General features: G+C 56.4%; 3 protein-coding genes across 7 annotated transcripts in view; 2 read left to right on the plus strand and 1 right to left on the minus strand.

The window, feature by feature from the left end:
* Positions 1-5,190, minus strand: part of NISCH (nischarin) — a 42,680-nt gene extending 37,490 nt beyond the window's left edge. For 3 of the 4 annotated variants that reach the window (XM_023195616.2, XM_023195615.2, XM_023195618.2), the window contains exons 1-3: positions 4,951-5,190; positions 2,772-2,855; positions 1,871-2,053 (exon numbers count right to left, since the gene is read on the minus strand). In XM_023195616.2, coding sequence (XP_023051384.2) covers positions 1,871-2,053; positions 2,772-2,855; positions 4,951-5,043 — 360 coding nt within the window. In that variant the 5' untranslated portion in view covers positions 5,044-5,190. The remainder of the gene's footprint in view (positions 1-1,870; positions 2,054-2,771; positions 2,856-4,950) is intronic. The other variant, XM_023195617.3, reaches the window with a different exon arrangement.
* Positions 5,191-6,656: 1,466 nt separating this feature from the next.
* Positions 6,657-9,624, plus strand: TNNC1 (troponin C1, slow skeletal and cardiac type). Its single transcript, XM_023195620.3, has 6 exons — positions 6,657-6,735; positions 8,214-8,244; positions 8,475-8,621; positions 8,870-8,984; positions 9,201-9,337; positions 9,422-9,624. Exons 1-6 carry the CDS (start codon positions 6,712-6,714, stop codon positions 9,451-9,453), a joined length of 486 nt encoding a protein of 161 aa, XP_023051388.1. The 5' UTR covers positions 6,657-6,711; the 3' UTR covers positions 9,454-9,624.
* Positions 9,625-16,292: 6,668 nt separating this feature from the next.
* SEMA3G (semaphorin 3G) overlaps positions 16,293-16,552 on the plus strand; it is an 11,832-nt gene continuing 11,572 nt past the window's right edge. The window contains exon 1 of one of the 2 annotated variants that reach the window (XM_023195558.3): positions 16,293-16,477. In XM_023195558.3, coding sequence (XP_023051326.2) covers positions 16,363-16,477 — 115 coding nt within the window. In that variant the 5' untranslated portion in view covers positions 16,293-16,362. The remainder of the gene's footprint in view (positions 16,478-16,552) is intronic. The other variant, XM_023195559.3, reaches the window with a different exon arrangement.

A 16,552-nucleotide genomic window follows, 5' to 3' on the forward strand; every position in this document is an offset into this window, starting at 1 on the left:
AAAGCTGCATTTTTTTGAGACAGAGTCTGCTGGGAAGACTGGTGTTGCTGCTGGGAAAATGAGGGTGGAGCTGCAGACTTGTTTTTTGTTTGTTTTTTTCCCAAAGAGCTAGGATCACAGGCGTAAGCCACTGCGCTCAGCCTGGCTGTACCCTTTGGTTTTTCTTTTCTTTTTTTTTTTTTTTCCTGAGATGAAGTCTCACTCTCACTCTGTTGCCCAGGCTGGAGTGCAGTGGCATGATCTCGACTCACTGCAACCTCTGCCTCTTGGGTTCAAGCGATTCTCCTGCCTCAGCCTCCCAAGTAGCTGGGATTACAGGCGCCTGCCACCACACCCAGCTAATCTTTGTATTTTTAGTAAAGATGGGGTTTCACGATGTTGGCCAGGCTGGTCTCGAACTCCTGACCTCAAGTGATCTGTCCACCTCGGACTCTCAAAATGGTGGGATTACAGGCATGAGCCACTGCGCCCGGCCTGCTTTTTCTTTTCTTTTTTCTTTTTGTAACCTCTTCTACTAGACTTTAGGGTTGTCCTTACTATCTTGTTATAATCCTGGAATGACTACCTTTGTTCATATATCCTTTTTGCAGTTGCCTGATTTTTCCTTAGAAAAAAATTCTCATAAATAGAACTGCTATGTAATTTTGTGGTTTCAGCCAGGTGCAGTGGCACATGCCAGTAATCTCAGCACTTTGAGAGGCTGAGGCAGGCAGATCACTTGAGGTCAGGAGTTCCAGACCAGTCTGGCCAACATGGTGAAACCCCACCTCTACTAAAAACACAAAAATTAGCTGGGTGTGGTGGCATGAGTCTATAGTCCCAGCTACTCGGGAGGCTGAGATAGCAGAATTGCTTGAACCCAAGAGGCAGAGGTTGCAGTGAGCCAAGATCACACCACTGCACTCCAGCTTCAGTGACAGAGCAAGACTCCATCTCAAAAAAACAAATATTGGCCGGGCGCGGTGGCTCAAGCCTGTAATCCCAGCACTTTGGGAAGCTGAGACGGGTGGATCACGAGGTCAGGAGATCGAGACCATCCTGGCTAACAAGGTGAAACCCCGTCTCTACTAAAAAAAATACAAAAAAAGAAAAACTAGCTGGGTGAGGTGGTGGGCACCTGTAGTCCCAGCTACTCAGGAGGCTGAGGCAGGAGAATGGCATAAACCTGGGAGGTGGAGCTTGCAGTGAGCCGAGATCCGGCCACTGCACTCCAGCCTGGGCAACAGAGTGAGACTCCGTCTCAAAAAAAACAAACAAAAAAAAAAACAAAAAACAAACACTGTGGTTTCACACTGCTTAAGTGCTGTTCTCAAAGTTTGACAACGTATTCTGTCACCAGTGACTTATGAAAGTTGTTCTTCTGTCCAAGACGGAGTACAGAGCTGTTCTACAACACACTCTCCCATCAGAGGAAATTATCTACCCTCAACCTTAGCACCCTGGCAGCGTGGACCCCGATTACACATCCCAAGATGGTGATATTCCACCATCACAGACTAATCCCTTAATTAGTTTTGAGCTGTGAACCAACAACTCAACAATAGTCTATCCCAGGTGTCAGCTGTTTCTAATCCAGCCTCATCCATTTGGATGGAAACCTAGCTTAAACACCCACAGGCCACTTTTGCTAAACAAAATGCCTTGTGGTGGAGGAAAGCATCTCTGTGGCCACTCAGTCTAATTTAAGGCAAATCTGTCAACTAACATGCTTCTGCCCACAACACATCCCTAACCAGGGTGACGTTCCTCCATCTTCTAACCTAGGGTTAAACCCCAGCCCACCTCAAAGCTGAGGTCCCCCTGGTTTGCTGCCTCAAGCTTGGCAGTTGTGGGTTTGCAGGCACAGGTGAAAACCCGATGAGGAACTTACATAGAAGTGAAAATGCAAGAAGTGGGCCAGTACTCTGGGAGTCACGCCAGGGAAGGCAGCCAGGAGTTTCTGGAGGTAGACCTCCAGATCCTTCTCCCTCTTCTCCACCAAGCTTCTTGAGTTTTTCCCAATTATCTTTTTGGGCGGAAGCAGATTTTTATCAATCTTTCTCTCTGCAACGAGCTGTAAAAAACATAAGCACATCAACCACAGACTAAGAGGCTCTGTGCCTATGTAAGGCCAAGGCAAGAAGCCTGAGGACAGGCGCTTGTTAGCACTTGCACAGCCCCTCCCTGCAGTACCAAGATCAGTGACCAAACGAGGGCACCTGGGATCCGGCCTCTTTCAATCCAATTAGCATTAGAAATACCAATACAATTCCAGACAAGGAATTCCATGGAGACATTCAGAAAAGTAACACCTTTTGCCCCTAAAATTGCCATCTTTTCCAAGCCAGAGTAAAAACCAATTAGGGCAGTGGTGTGTCTTTAAAACACGCTGTAAATGACCCAGAGAAAGACAGCATCTCCAAACGCAAAGAAAACATGTTAAACGCAAAGCCAGATATTAGAGTACAGGCTTTGGAATAGCTATAGCTAGGTCAAACAAGTTCAAACCTGTCCCCTTCCCAGGAAACTGTCTCAGCATCTCGTATCCAAGCTAGGACTGGAAATATTAAAACTGAAATTCAAATATGCTCCTTGCAGACTGGCTCATGCTAGAGCTGAAGGCTAGCATTTACATGCTATATTAATGAATGCAGTTATATTAACAAAGGGATTTATTAAAGAACTATGGATATGGAGCCTCTTTTGCCCTAAAACTAATGTGTGGCACAATGGAAACTTGGCCTACAGGCCCCCCAGCCCTGAAATATGTGCTCCCAGCTCTTAACAGTTACCTTCTCATGCAGGTCATGGAAGTCGCTGTAGCGGTGCTTTACCGTCCACTCATGGCTGCCATCAGTGACCTGTATGATGTAAACCTAAAAGGGGAAACCAAAAGCCCTTGTAGCAAGGGAGCCCCAACAAGGAGTCTCCTCCCCCCACAGCAAAAGCTGCAATTACCTTTCCCAATTATCTTTCATCAGTCTTTCTCTCTGCAACTCAGACCCACCCCAAGGCTAAAGTCAGGCTGTCCCTGCCCACCAGCCTCTACACCTGACCCTTGCTGACCAGCAGGGCCCCTCTCAGCCTCCTCCATGGCCCAAGCAGTAGGGCTGGGAGGCACATGGGACAAGCCTGTGGCTCCAACCATCAGTAAGGAATGAAAAAAGTGATTACCACAATAAGTTACCTCTTTAGTTTTTTACCTTCTGCCTCTAGGTAACTCAAAACCCAACCCGAGCTGCAGGCAAGGCCATTTCTTCCAAGGGAGGCAGAGGAGGGCCAGTTCTAGCCTGAGCATCTTCTCTGTTGTACTTCTTTCTAGGTGCCCTACCGCCTGGAAGCAAGTCCTTTTTCAACCCTTTCAACTGGTTCATGGCTGTGATTTCTGCTACTGAGCCAGGAATCAAGGCACAAGCAGCTGATGTGGGGAGGGAGTGGTAGCAACTAAGGTCTATCAGAAGGCAATATGGCCTAGAGGTTAAGGAAGGCCTGGGTTAAAAACCTGGTTCTGCCATTTCCTGGCTGCAGCTTATGTGTCACTTATATAAGTAACTTGGAGTCTAAGTTTTCTCTGAGCCTCAGTCCCTCCATCTTAGAATCAAGGACCAAGTAAGGCAATGCATGTAAAATGCTTTGTCCATGGGCCTGATCCATGGCAAGCGTTCAAAGGGTAGGTGTGTTCATAATATCCAACTCGGCACACCCGGAGACAGAGGATGGTAGGGTCCAGTCTAGATCACCACCTCCCCCGACACACATGCAGAGGAGGGGCGCAGTCCAGAATAGGGAGAGCTTTTTGAAGACGGCCCTCTTGCTGAAGGTGCCCATAGCTGATGGCCAGCCAGCCATCAGCTCAGAGACCTCACCCGCCTCCTGCACCTAGTTTCCCTCTCCTCTCTGCAGCATGGAGCTGAAGCCTTCTCCTGAGCCCTGAGGAGCAGCCATTTCTCCAGGCTGGCCTGTTGCTCCAGGATCCACCCCTCTCCTCTTCCCATCCTGCCTGATTCCTTCCCTTTGCCCTCAGGAACGGAGAAAAGAGCCCGAAGAATGGCCCTCAGAGGGGGAGGTTAGGATGAGGGCCAGGGAGGGAGGGTGCAGGCAGGGCCAAGGCCCCCACCCACTCCCTACCCTGCGGGAACAAAGGGGAGGAAGCAGGGAGGTGCTCAATGCCTAGTTTTTGCCAGGCAGCCCACCAGGCTCACAGGCCTGGCATCCAACCCCATCAGAGTCGGAAACTACCCCCCATTTGTCCTCTGTCTCCCCCATAGCTTAGAAGTGTGTGTGCGCAGCTTGTTGCCCCATCTCGCTCCCACAGCCCAAAGTCACGAAGATTCCTAAGGTTTATAGGGCCTGCGCTTCAGCACTGAGACCACCCCTATTTCTCCACAGCTGGGCTCCATCCGTCCTCCGTTCTTGTCTCCGCCCGACCCCCAAGGCGTCTGCTCCCCAGGTCTATCCTACACTTCTCAGAGAAAATCTCAACCACCACCGCAGGCTTCCCAGATCAGGGTGCTGGCGCCTTCTCTTTCTTCAAGGCCTGCGGAGCCTGACCTTTTTCCCTGATTCCATCCATCAGAGACCCTCTCCCCATCGCCTTTCTCCTAAACCCCAGTAACGGTCTCTCAGGCCGGGGCCCCTCCAGTCCTAGAGGATCTAGAGGGGTTTCGCCTCATCTAGACACCCCCCCCCCCCCCGCCCCCCTTATCCCCCCCCGCCGCCCCCAACCCGAGCCTCCCCCTCTGATCGCGTACCCTTTTCCAAACCGCCTCCCCAGGCCCCGAGCAACTCTTCACCCGGATTTGCCAGGCCCAGATCCCTTTCCTTAGATACCCCGTCCCAACCCCCTCGCAATCGCAGATCCTTCTACCCGCTCCTCAGGGTTGCAGATCCCGGACCCCTCCCCAAGCCCCCAAGTCGGACTCCCTGTTCCAGCCACCACCCCCGCTTCAGGTGCCCGCGCCCCCAACAAACCGTGTAAGTGTCCACGAGCTCCGAGCCCACGACGCGCGCTTCCTTGGCCGGCTCGGCTTCCCGCTCGGGCCCGAAGGTGCGCGACGTCGCCATGTTCGGGTCTCCGCCGCCGCCGCCGCCGCCGCCGCCGCCCGGCGCAGACTGGCAGCAGTAGGGGGCGGGGTCAACGTCCCACCGCCCCCCAGCCCCCGCCGCCCCACGCCCCCGCCGCGCGCTGCGCCGCCATCTTGGCCCCGCCTTCTTCCTGCGCCCTCGCCCCGCCCCTCGTGCGTGATTGACAGGCGCCACCCACAGCGCGCGCGTGCGCGGTGCTCGCTTGCGTAATCTCTACCTGTGTGGCCCGGCTGGAGGTACGCTGCGCAGCCTGCTAGAAACTGAGACCCCCCCCCCCCGCCGGTGGTTACAGCTCTGGGCATCGCCCCTCCGTCCTCGGGTAGAGGGGACAGAAGGTCTCGAGCCTTCCGGGCTACACGAAGCAAGTCACTGCTCTTCCTGGCCTCAGTTTACTCCTCCGGCTAAAGGAGGCCATAATAGTGCCTCACCTGGCTGTTGAGCTCTTTCTCTTTAGGGCAAGGCGGGTTGGAGGGGAAAACAGGACCTGTGCTTACCGCCAGAGCAGGGCGAGAGCGATTCTGGGCCAGTTTTTAACCTCTCCGAGACTCCGAGATCTCTTGTCAGTGGGGCTCCTGGACAACTGAGTGGGTCGGTTCATGCGCGGCCCGGCACGCAGTAGTGCTCGAGGCAGGGAGCGTGTTGATCAAGAGGGATAAACTTGATACGAGCTCTGTACGAAGGAGGGTGTAGGTGGATGGAGGGGTGTGTGCTGCCACTGAGCACAAGAACCCCACGGGGTGGCCTGCCAGAGTTTAAAACGAGGGAGACAGGTTGACCTGGACCCAGGAACTACAGTGTTAGAATGGGGAACTGAGTCCTAAACCAGGGAAAGATGAGACTTAGAAGAGGGAAGTGGTAACCTAACTAGACGGTGAGGAGGAAAGGAGCCTGCCACAGATGGGGCATCTGTAGGGGTGCTGTTGAATAACTGACAGCAGCTGACTTAAGCCCGAAGTGAGTACTTCTCTCTGGGCGGATGGGAGGTCTGGGGCAGGGTCCTCTGGCAGAAGGGCTCCTGGCCACCCTGTCCTAAGGTGGATCAGTCACTTCCTCCTTCACCAGTTCCACAGCATCGTACTATGAGCTTGATATTCGAGGCTTCTCTTGGCAGGGCCCTGCACTCCCAGCCTCTCCTTGCACGTTGCACCCCCATTCCAGAGAGGCTGAGTTAAAGGCAGGGGTTGCCAAGTCAGTCAGATCTTGGGCAAGTCACCACTCCTCCAGAGCCTCAGTTTCCTTATCTGGAAAGTGGTGGTCATGGCACCCGCCTCCCTGGTTGGATGGGAGCCTGAGCTGCTGTGTTGCCTGGGCCTTGCCTAGGGCCCACAACTTTGTAACTCCTGTCCTGCACTGGGCTCATGTTTTCATTCATTCCAGAAACCTTTTCAGAGAGTTCCTTGGGGAGTGTGGGGGACAGGAGGGAAAGAAACCTGGTCCTTGTAGCCCTTCATCTGCTTCCTGCCCTGGGCAGAGGACACGGGGACTCAGGCCAGCCTGAGATCACTGGGACCAGAGGAGGGACTGGAGGATACTACGCGCAGGGGTGGGCTGGGCTGGGTTGGGCTGGGCCAGGAATGCGGTGGGGCAGGGCTATTTAAGTCAAGGGCCGGCTGGCAACCCCAGCAGGCTGTCCTGTGAGCCGCCAGCATGGATGACATCTACAAGGCTGCGGTGAGGGACAGGGCTGGGTAGGGCTGGGGTGGGCAGGCCCACTGGGGTCTCACTCAGCTCAGACTGGGGGGCTAGTAGCCCCAGGGAAGTGGTGGGGACCCAGGAGAAGGCCTACGTGCCTTCAACCCAGGCTGTCACAGGGACAGTGGTTCTGGTGTTTGGGGATGCAGAAGGGATGGGAGTTCAGGGTCTGAAGGGTGGTGGAGGATGTCGCAGCTTTCAGCATCGTGTCTTACTTTCTGTTTCCAAGTGTCTGTAGTCTGAGGCACTGTCACTCAGCCACATGTCTCTGCATTTGTCTCTGGACATTTTTGCCTTTCTCTTTTCATCTCTTCCTCCTGAGCTGTCTGAGTCCCCATTACTGTCTCCCTGTCCCCAACCCCCATTTCTGCCCCTCACATTATGCTTCTCACATGCTCAAAATCTGCTACCCCACTCCAGCCCCTTGACTGGCTGAAGATGCTTTGGAAGGTGGAGGGTGTGAGAGGAGTGGGCTGCAGAGCCTGAGTCCTGGGCTGGAGATGGGGCTTTGAAGTTTGAGGCAGGGAAGTTCTGGACATGAGGGAGAACCAAGGAAGAAGGAACAGAGAACTGGGGCCCCAGCTCCCATCATGCCTGGCAGGCTCAGCGCTCAGTGGCTTAGCTAGGGGTGAGAGCGAGGGAACAAGGGCCGGAGAGTGGTCACCCCAAGACCCTGCAGCCTCCTGGGTCACTGAGGGTCTTCAGATGCTATTCTATCCAGAGGTGGTGGTGACCTCCCCCAACCCCAGAGCAAGGACATCCTGGAATGGACAGCTGTCCCCAGGGGAACCCCTCCCTCACCCTCCCTCACTCCTGGGCAGGGAAGTGCTACAGCCAGCTCTGGGGGCACGCCTGCTTATCCTGTGGGAGTCCATGGAGCTGGGGTGGGGGCAGCCCTCCACCCAGTGCCCATACAAGGCCTGGCGGAGCTGGGGACTAATTTTGGCTCCTGAGGCGGCACTAGCAGGCCAGGGGGCCAGATAACGCTGCCCCACCCCCTGCATGCCAAAGTCCCCAGAACAATCACCAGGTTTAACTTTGTTCCTCATTAAAAATAGCCCAGTGGCCACCCTGGTCAGGTTACAGTGGGTGGCTTGCCTGCCCCCACACTGGTTTTATTGTCCCAACTTGAGGGACAGCTGTCCCTCGGGCCACCCAGCTTGAGTTTCATCAGGGGCCGAAAGGGCATTGAGTGGTCACTGACTATTGTTACTGAGGGTCACCTTGGCCCTGAAGGGGGTGCCCACCTGTCACCCTGGCCCTGATCCCAGTCTCAGTGAGGCCAGCTGGGTCACATCAGGGCTTTGGGGGCAGGGAGGGAGGACTGAGACCTCCGCCCTGTGGCCTGAAAATAGCCTGCCTCCCCCGGCTCCAGCTTTCTCACCTGTGGAATGGGTCGGTTTCCTCAGCAGCAGCTATACCTGAGTCTGAGCCCTGAGATTCCCTTTCCTTTCTAGGTAGAGCAGCTGACAGAAGAGCAGAAAAATGGTGAGAACCCCTATCACACATGTCGGAGACCAGCGGGGCCAGGCTGGCGTGGGGACCCCTTACCAGAAGAGGACCCCAGACCAGATAGCAGAGGATTGGTCCCTCTTGCTCTGACCTCATAGAGGTCCCCAAGGGAGGTGGGCAGGTTGGCAGATGGCCCCAGGGTTCTGACCTTTTGAGGTCCTGGCTGCTGAGCCCTGACTACTGTGCCCCCCAACCCCTGAACACAGAGTTCAAGGCAGCCTTTGACATCTTCGTGCTGGGTGCTGAGGATGGCTGCATCAGCACCAAGGAGCTGGGCAAGGTGATGAGGATGCTGGGCCAGAACCCCACCCCTGAGGAGCTGCAGGAGATGATTGACGAGGTGGACGAGGACGGTGAGCCCCCTCCTCCCAAGGCTCCAGAAGAACCCCAGCTGGCTAGGGGCTGGAATGCTGGCTCTGTTTAGCTGGGAGCGGTTTTGCCTATCTGAGCCTCAGTTGCCTCATCTATAAAATAGGCATAATGGCCACAGAAGCCTGGCATTTGGTGTGAGGATGCGGTGAGAACATGGGGGTTCGTGTCGAAGGTGCTGCCTGCAGTACCTACCCCGGCCTCTGTAACGGCCATGCCGCCCACCCCCCAGGCAGCGGCACGGTGGACTTTGATGAGTTCCTGGTCATGATGGTTCGATGCATGAAGGATGACAGCAAAGGGAAATCTGAGGAGGAGCTGTCTGACCTCTTCCGCATGTTTGACAAGTGAGCGTGTGACCCTTGACCTCTGACCCTGACCCACACTCAAGCCGAACTGGAGAGGAGGGTGGTCTCAGATTCCAGGTCTAGGGACCCTGCGGCCTCTGCCTGATTGGGGAGAGGGATGCCCCATCTCCCAGTGTTCCTGCTCTGCCTCCTGGGGCATGGGTGGGGCTGCCTTATGCCCTCCCCACAGTCCTACCCTGATTCCCTTCCCCACAGAAACGCTGATGGCTACATCGACCTGGATGAGCTGAAGATGATGCTGCAGGCTACAGGCGAGACCATCACGGAGGACGACATCGAGGAGCTCATGAAGGACGGAGACAAGAACAACGACGGCCGCATCGACTATGATGGTAAGCGGGTAGGTGGGCTGGTCCCCTGCCTCCATGCCCTGCCCAGTCCCCACCCCCGACCCACACATGCCCCTCTTTCCACAGAGTTCCTGGAGTTCATGAAGGGTGTGGAGTAGATGCTGACCTTCACCCAGAGCTTCCCATGCCCAGCCTCCAACTCCAGCTGAGTCCTGGGGTTGGGGAGGGGATTGGGGTCCCAGGACCTGAGCCTGGCCATGTCCTTAACCCCAAATCCCCGACTCCCTCCCCAACTCTGTCCTGGGGGATGCAAATAAAGCGTGCTCCCCGGAAGTCTGCTGTCTGCCTCTGGTGTCCCTGGGCCAGGGACTCTTCCTCAGGACTCACTCTTACCTGATGACTGCTTCCTTCCCTGTCGTAGGCAGGCCGGCTGCAGTGCCTGGCGCCTGACCGCCACTCCACACTGCCTTCTGCTGGGAGTGAGATGAGATCGGAGACTGCTGTGTGGCCTGCCCTGCTGGCTGCCCTCTATCACTCCTTATGCCTAGGCACCATCTCCAGGGATTCAGCATCTGGAGTCTGTGGGGGCCTAGAACCCCCACAAGTTCCTGGGGGCCATCATTTTGGTCAACCACTGTGGCAGCCTAGGGGTCCTCTCCTTGGAGAGAGTGGTTCACCGCGGTACACAGCTAGGTCCTGAATGCTGCCTGGCAGAGCAACCCGCGTTACCTGTCAGCCGTGGCTGGAATGGAGCTGAGCCTGTGGGGTCCCTGCAGGCCCACAGTGCTGGTTCACCCGCCCACTCACTTGTATTTCCTGCCAGCGCCATTGACTCCCAGGGCCAGAGGTGCATGGAGTTGGCTCTACCTCCCCTCAGCTGTTTGGCCCAGAGAGGTACAGGGACCTGTTAAGGTCATCCAGTGAGTGTGGGGGAGAGCAGAGCCAGTTGGCTTCCAGCCAAGGGCCCTGTCGGATGGGCCACATCCAAATGGGCATGATTTCCAGTTCCTGTGAACCTCAGAGGCTCGTCTCCTGTGGCCCAGTCTCTCTGACAGGGACGGAGGCCCAAGGCCTGGCAGCTCTCAGCTTAGTGGGAGCGCCCAGTCCAGAGCTGCCGCCAGACAGTGATGCTGCCTTGGGGGCATGGGCACTGGGGACTGCGAGGAAGTGGAGGTGTCAGCAGTGGTGTTCACAGGAGGGACAGCTGCCAGCAGCACCCAGACTCTAGCCAGAATGCCATCAGCTGTCCTTGCCCCGCCTAGCCACTCCACTCTCTGCACCTGTGCCCCAGCCTTGGCATTCCCCAGACAGGCCCGGCATTCCAGAGATGGTCTTGGAATTCTAAAGATGCCTCTGGTGGAGGCCAGAGCTAGCAAGAACTTTCTGGTCCCTGGAGAGACCTGAGGGGAGTGGAGGGGAGTCCCTTCAGGCCTGCCCTTGTGAGCTGGAGAATTGGGGACCTCTACAGACACCCAGAGTGACCCAGGAAGGGTAACATCCAAGGAGAAAGGAAAGGGCTACATTGGGCAGCACCACCAGCCAGTGCACCACTCAGTGGTTCACCACATACCTCCCATGTGCCCAGCACAGGCTGGATGCTGGGGCATGTCGCAGTGAGGCCCAGTCCCTAATCTGGTGGATTTTTTTCTCTTTTTTTGAGACAGAGTCTTGCTCTGTCACCAGACTGGAGTGCAGTGGCGCAATCTTGGCTCACTGTAACCCCTGCCTCCCGGACTCAAGCGATTCTCGTGCCTCAGCCACCTGAGTAGCTGGGATTACAGGCGCCCGCCACCACACCCGGCTAATTTTTGTATTTTTAGTAGAGACAAGGTTTCACCATGTTTCCCAGGCTAGTCTTGAACTCCTGAGCTCAAGTGATTCGCCCATCTTGCCCTCCTGAAGTGCTGGGATTACAGGTGTGAGCCACCGTGCCCGGCCAAATCTGGTGGAATTTTAAGGAGATGAGTACAGTGGGAAAACCAGCACGGGCTGAAGTGGAGACTGGAGGCGTGGTGGGCCCGTGAGTTAGAGTGGTCTGGGAAAGCTCCCTGGAGGAGCTGCCTATGCGTGAGATCTGGGGGAACCACAGGGAGCCAGCCATGGGAGGCCATGGAGAAAGACTGAGAAGGTCTCAGGAGCAGAAAGGCAGTGTTGGGCTGGAAACCAAGCCCCAGCAGTCTTGGGAGACGTGGGCAGTGCCAGGCCCCATGAGGACCCAGTCAATGTGAGGGGTGAGGTCTGCAGAGAACAAAAGGGGTGGGAGAGAGGGAGCCAGGAGCTGGCATGAAGCGGGGGCAGGCTCTGGGCAAGAAAGCCCGGTGGCTCCCAGTACAGTGGGGTGCTAGGGAGAGGTGGTGGGGGGTGCATGGATTCAAGGCACATTTTGGAACTAGGATGGACAGAATTTGCTGAAGGCTTGAATGTGAGGGGTGAGAAGTAAGAAAATCCAAAATGACGCTTAGCTTTTTGGCCAAACTGCCATTTCCTGAGATAAGGAAGCCGGGGGGAGGCACAGGTTCAGCCGTGGGGTATTGTGAAGTGGAGGTTACTTCCCAACACTAGGTTTTAGTTGGGTTTTTTGTTTTTTTCTTTTCATTTTGAAATTCCAGGCTTGCAAAAAATAGTACAAAGAACTCCCATTTACAGGTTCCCCAGCTTCCCTGTGGTTAACATTTTAACCACAGAAGGATCAAACACAGGAAATGAATATTGACATAAACACTGCTAATTAATCTGCAGAGCTTATTGAAGTTCTGTCAGTTGTCCTAAAGTCCTTGTCCTGGAGCAGGAGCCAATCCAAGATGGCACCAGAGTGACCTCATCCTCCTGTCTCCTTACTCCCCTCCAGTCTGTGACGGTCCTCCGTGTTTCCTTGTCACATCTGAAGAGCTCAGGCCAGTTATTCTGTAGAATCTCACTCACTCTGGATTTGTCTGGTGGCCCCAGGGTTTGGGAACTTGCAGGCCCCCAGGCCTCGGCCGCCTGAGCAGGAGGGTTTCCGTGGAGCAGAGGGCTGGGAGCCTGACAGGAGTGAGCTGAAGTACAGGGGAGATGGCGGGTGTGGACAACACCCAGGGAACAGAGAAAGGGACCCAAGCTGAGGGGCGATGTGGGGTCCAGGGAAACTTGTTTGAGAAGGGGTAAGGGAATGGCTTGTATGCTGGGGTATCAACCCAGTGAAACAGGAAAAGGGCCATGTGAGATGCAGGGAAGCTCTGCAGCAGGCCAGTGGCTACTGGGCCCCGGCCAGTGTCTGCCAGGGCCCAGGTCTAGAGCTAGTCACAGGTGCAAGCTGTACAGGGAGAAAGAGGAGGCTCAAGGCAAGGAGGGGCAGGCAGATGGGCCTCAGCGAGTGAAAGATGTGACAGTGGGGGTGCTGAGCTGCCGATGGTGATGTCCAGAGGAAGGGATGTTCCAAATGGACAGGCAGAAGGTCATGCCCTTATTGGTAGTGACCTGGAGGGTGGATAGCTGAGGTAGGGGGAGGGGACCATGACAATGAGGAAGACAGTGACCCAAGAGATAGGGGGGTACGCAGGGGATGTGAGATGCCAATGGGATTGGGGAGAAGAGAGTTAAGCCCTCTGTGAAGGAAATAGGAGAGTGTCTGGGCCAGCTACAGAGAGGGTGCATTCTGGCGGCAGACTGCTGCCTTAAATAAGGGCCATGTGCGCTCGGGTTGAAGGGAGTGAGGATTGTCAGGAAGGGGCAGTGGGGGAAGAAGGGCTCTACCATGTCCTGGCTCTCTCTTCATCAGCTGTGTCAGAGAGGGGGACAAGTCCTGGACAGGAGGAGATGAGTGGCCCCGCTTGCAGATGGAAGTCCCAGAGGAGACCATGGGAGGGTTGGGGTGGAGAGGGAGGAGCTGTGAGGCATGGCTGATGGGAAGCAGGGGGGCTCACCCTCTGCAAGCAGCTGGAGGTCCGTGGGGGTGGAGGGGGCATGACATTGTCCTAATATCCCTGTTCCATCCATGAAATTGGTGGGGAGGGGACTGGGGGCATCCATTCCTTCCAGGCATGCCCACCCCAGAATTCTGGCTGGGAGAGGCTGGGCTGCGACCGTCCACATACCCACCCAGTGGCACCTGCTGCATGAACACGCACTTCACATAGGTATCAGCCAGCTCACCATCTCCCACCAGTACATGGCATTTTGCATCCTACATGAATCATCTAGTTTTGCCTCTTTTGCTGCATCCTTTCCGTTTCTGGGCTTTTGCTTGGATAGTGCTTCCTCCATGAAGCCTCCCTTGATTTCCTCCATCAAGAGCAATCACTGGAGCATCTTCCACTGCTCCTGCTTCTTTATATTGTGTTTGCCTGGTTACTGCTAGCGACCTCAAGAGACTGCCGTTTCTGCTGGATGGCCTTGCTACCCCAACGCAGCGAGTTTGGGGGCCTCCTGCAGTTCCTTCTTTGTCCACTAGATGGCACAAGATACCTGTGTCTGGGCCCATTGATCCGCGAAGTCAGGGCACCCTTGGGGTCTTTCCCACCTGCAGCTGGCAAGCAGGGGGGCCTTTAGAGAGGATCCCTACCCCCTGCCCCCTAGCCTGGAAAACTGAAGCCCAGAGAGGGAGAGGACCTGACTGAGGCCACACACGTTAACAGTAGAGTTCAGACTCCTAGCCTGCCACAGGCTCTTTCCCCAGTGTGGAGTAGGCTGCCCCCATACCCTGCTCTAGTCGACCCAGGCCTCCCTGCAGCCCCTGCTGGGTGTCTGGCTGAGCTGAGACCCTATGGTGGGCTGTCAGGCTGAGGAGTGTTGGGCCACCTGCCCGCTGCTGTTGGTCACATGCTGGCTGAAGGGCTGCCTGGTTCAGCATCCAGTTAGAAGTTGGCCTGGGCCGGGCGCGGTGGCTCAAGCCTGTAATCCCAGCACTTTGGGAGGCCGAGACGGGCGGATCACGAGGTCAGGAGATCGAGACCATCCTGGCTAACACGGTGAAACCCCGTCTCTACTAAAAAATACAAAAAACTAGCTGGGCGATTTGGCGGGCGCCTGTAGTCCCAGCTACTCGGGAGGCTGAGGCAGGAGAATGGCCTAAACCTAGGAGGCGGAGCTTGCAGTGAGCTGAGATCCGGCCATTGCACTCCAGCCTGGGCGGCAGAGCGAGACTCCGTCTCAAAAAAAAAAAAAAAAAAAAAAAAAAAAGAAGTTGGCCTGAACTTGGGCAGTGTGCTGGCCACACCTCCCCAGGAAAACTGCGGCAGAAGCACTCCACCCCAGGGTCCCAGGATATGGTCACCCTGACAGCAGCCCCTGCGCAAGCCCACTCGTCAGGTTATAAAGGCTGCTTACACCCAGGATGGCTGATCCCTGGCCCTGGGAGGAGGAGGGAGGAGAATGACCCCCCACCCCTAACCAGGGGAGCTGGAGAGTCTGGACGAGGCTTCAGGGGACTGGGACATCCTGGAATTGGGGCAGGGCCAGTTTGGAAGGTCTCTGCTGTGGGCAGTGGAGGGGCAGAGAACAACCCAGAGACGGAAAGGCTTTGGCCAAGGCGTTCTAGCAGGGCCAGAGGCAGGGGTGGGCTGAGCTCCATCATTGATCTCTTTGGGCAGCCCCTTGCCCACCTCCAGGCCAGCCCCCTGCTAAAGGAGGCATGTGTGAGTGAAGGGAGATGGAGACAGGGAGGCAGAGTTGTCGGTCTCTAGGACCTGTCATGCTGACCCAAGAAGCCAGCCTGTTTCCATTTCAGGATTGAGGTAGGGGAGGAGGGTGGGGTCCCCATATTCCCAAGAAGGCCCAGAAGCAAAGGAGGGTCCCAGGAAGGGGCAGGGCTGAGCTGGACCCATTCTCAGCCTGCTCTGTGGCCTAGGCCATGTCCTTCCCTCTCTGAGTGCCCCCCAAGTTCCCAGAGGGTCCAGGCCAGTCCATGTGGGAGGCCCAACCTGCAGGAGTTGTTAGAATCCTGGGAACTCAAACTCCAGCTCAAAATTAAAATCTCTTTAGTGCCCAGGGCCTCAGGTTCTGAGTGTAGGGTTCTGGGGTGGGATGGGGTGGGAACTGTTCTGGAGCAGGGAGCATGGGGAGGTCCTGTCACTCACCCCAGATTCAGGTTCTCAGTACCATTTCCCCTTTGGCCCTCTTCTGTGGCTCTCTGTGCTGCCCCCCGCCCCCGCTGCCCAGTCAGCATTCAGGGCAGGGGGAGTGAGCTCTGAGAGAGCACAGGTGTCTGCAGGGCCTTTGGGGTATGGGGTCCCTAGGAAGAACCATCACTGACCTGGTGAAGCTCTGGACCCTGAGTCTCTGGAAGTACTGGAGGCCTGAGGGAGGCAGGGCAAGGGGAGGTTCCCTCAGCATGGGGTCCCCTAATGCCCTTGTCCCCTACCCCAAAGCAAGCCTGGTGAGCTGAGATGGGGCCTGTAGATGTGGCGAGAGGCTGGGGTGGCTGGAAGCCAGATGGGGACAGGCCTGGGTGGAAGAGGCTGGGCAGTCATCTCTTGCTGGCTCTATGAAGTGTTGCCAGACCTCAAACACCGGCCTAGGACACGGTGCCCCTTGGGCTAGGAATGACCCCCCCCACCCCTAACCAGGGGAGCTGGAGAGTCTGGCCGAGGCTTCAGGGGGCTGGAACATCCTGGAATTGGGGCAGGGCCAGTTTGGAAGGTCTCTGCTGTGGGCAGTGGAGGGGCAGAGAACAAGGCAGAGCCCAGCTAGGCCTCTACCCAGCCCATCAACCTCGACCTCTGATCCCTGATCTCCCTTCCAGGCTCTCTCCCCACTTGTCACTTTGCTGGAGCCTGAGGACCTGTATTTATGGACATCTCTGTACACATGGCCCATGCCCCAGCTGGGAAGGTCTTCCCAATGGAGAGCTGGCCAGTGTGACACAAAGGCCTGCACTGGGCCAACAAGGTGGAAGGAGAAGTGGCAGGTGGACTGGACGGCAAGGCCCCGGCCTCCTTCTCTCCCCCATCCCTCTTCCCGCCCAGGACTGGGTGGAGCCACTGCCTTATAAGTGGTGGCCTGGTGGCAGCAGAGCAAACTACAGCCGGCGGCCAGCAGGACCAGAGGGCGGCTCTGCAGGCAGGCGGCAGCGGTGCCCTCAGTTCCCCAGCATGGCCCCCTCGGCCTGGGCCATCTGCTGGCTGCTAGGGGGCCTCCTGCTCCATGGGGGTAGCTCCGGCCCCAGCCCTGGCCCCAGTGTGCCCCGCCTGCGGCTCTCCTACCGAGGTACCAGCCCCTGCCTGCCCTGTTTGTGTGCATGTGCTCTGTTTGTGTGCATGTGCTCTGTTTGTGTGCATGTGC

Source organism: Piliocolobus tephrosceles, chromosome 2 (assembly GCF_002776525.5).
Source record: "Piliocolobus tephrosceles isolate RC106 chromosome 2, ASM277652v3, whole genome shotgun sequence".
NCBI classification, from domain to species: domain Eukaryota; kingdom Metazoa; phylum Chordata; class Mammalia; order Primates; family Cercopithecidae; genus Piliocolobus; species Piliocolobus tephrosceles.

Excerpts from the sequence above, each read along its gene's own strand:
- TNNC1 (XM_023195620.3), top strand. The coding sequence starts at position 6,712 with ATGGATGACATCTACAAGGCTGCG. Across the intron at positions 6,736-8,213 it reads ATGACATCTACAAGGCTGCG|GTAGAGCAGCTGACAGAAGA; the intron begins GTGAGGGACAGG and ends TTTCCTTTCTAG. Across the intron at positions 8,622-8,869 it reads TGACGAGGTGGACGAGGACG|GCAGCGGCACGGTGGACTTT; the intron begins GTGAGCCCCCTC and ends CCCACCCCCCAG.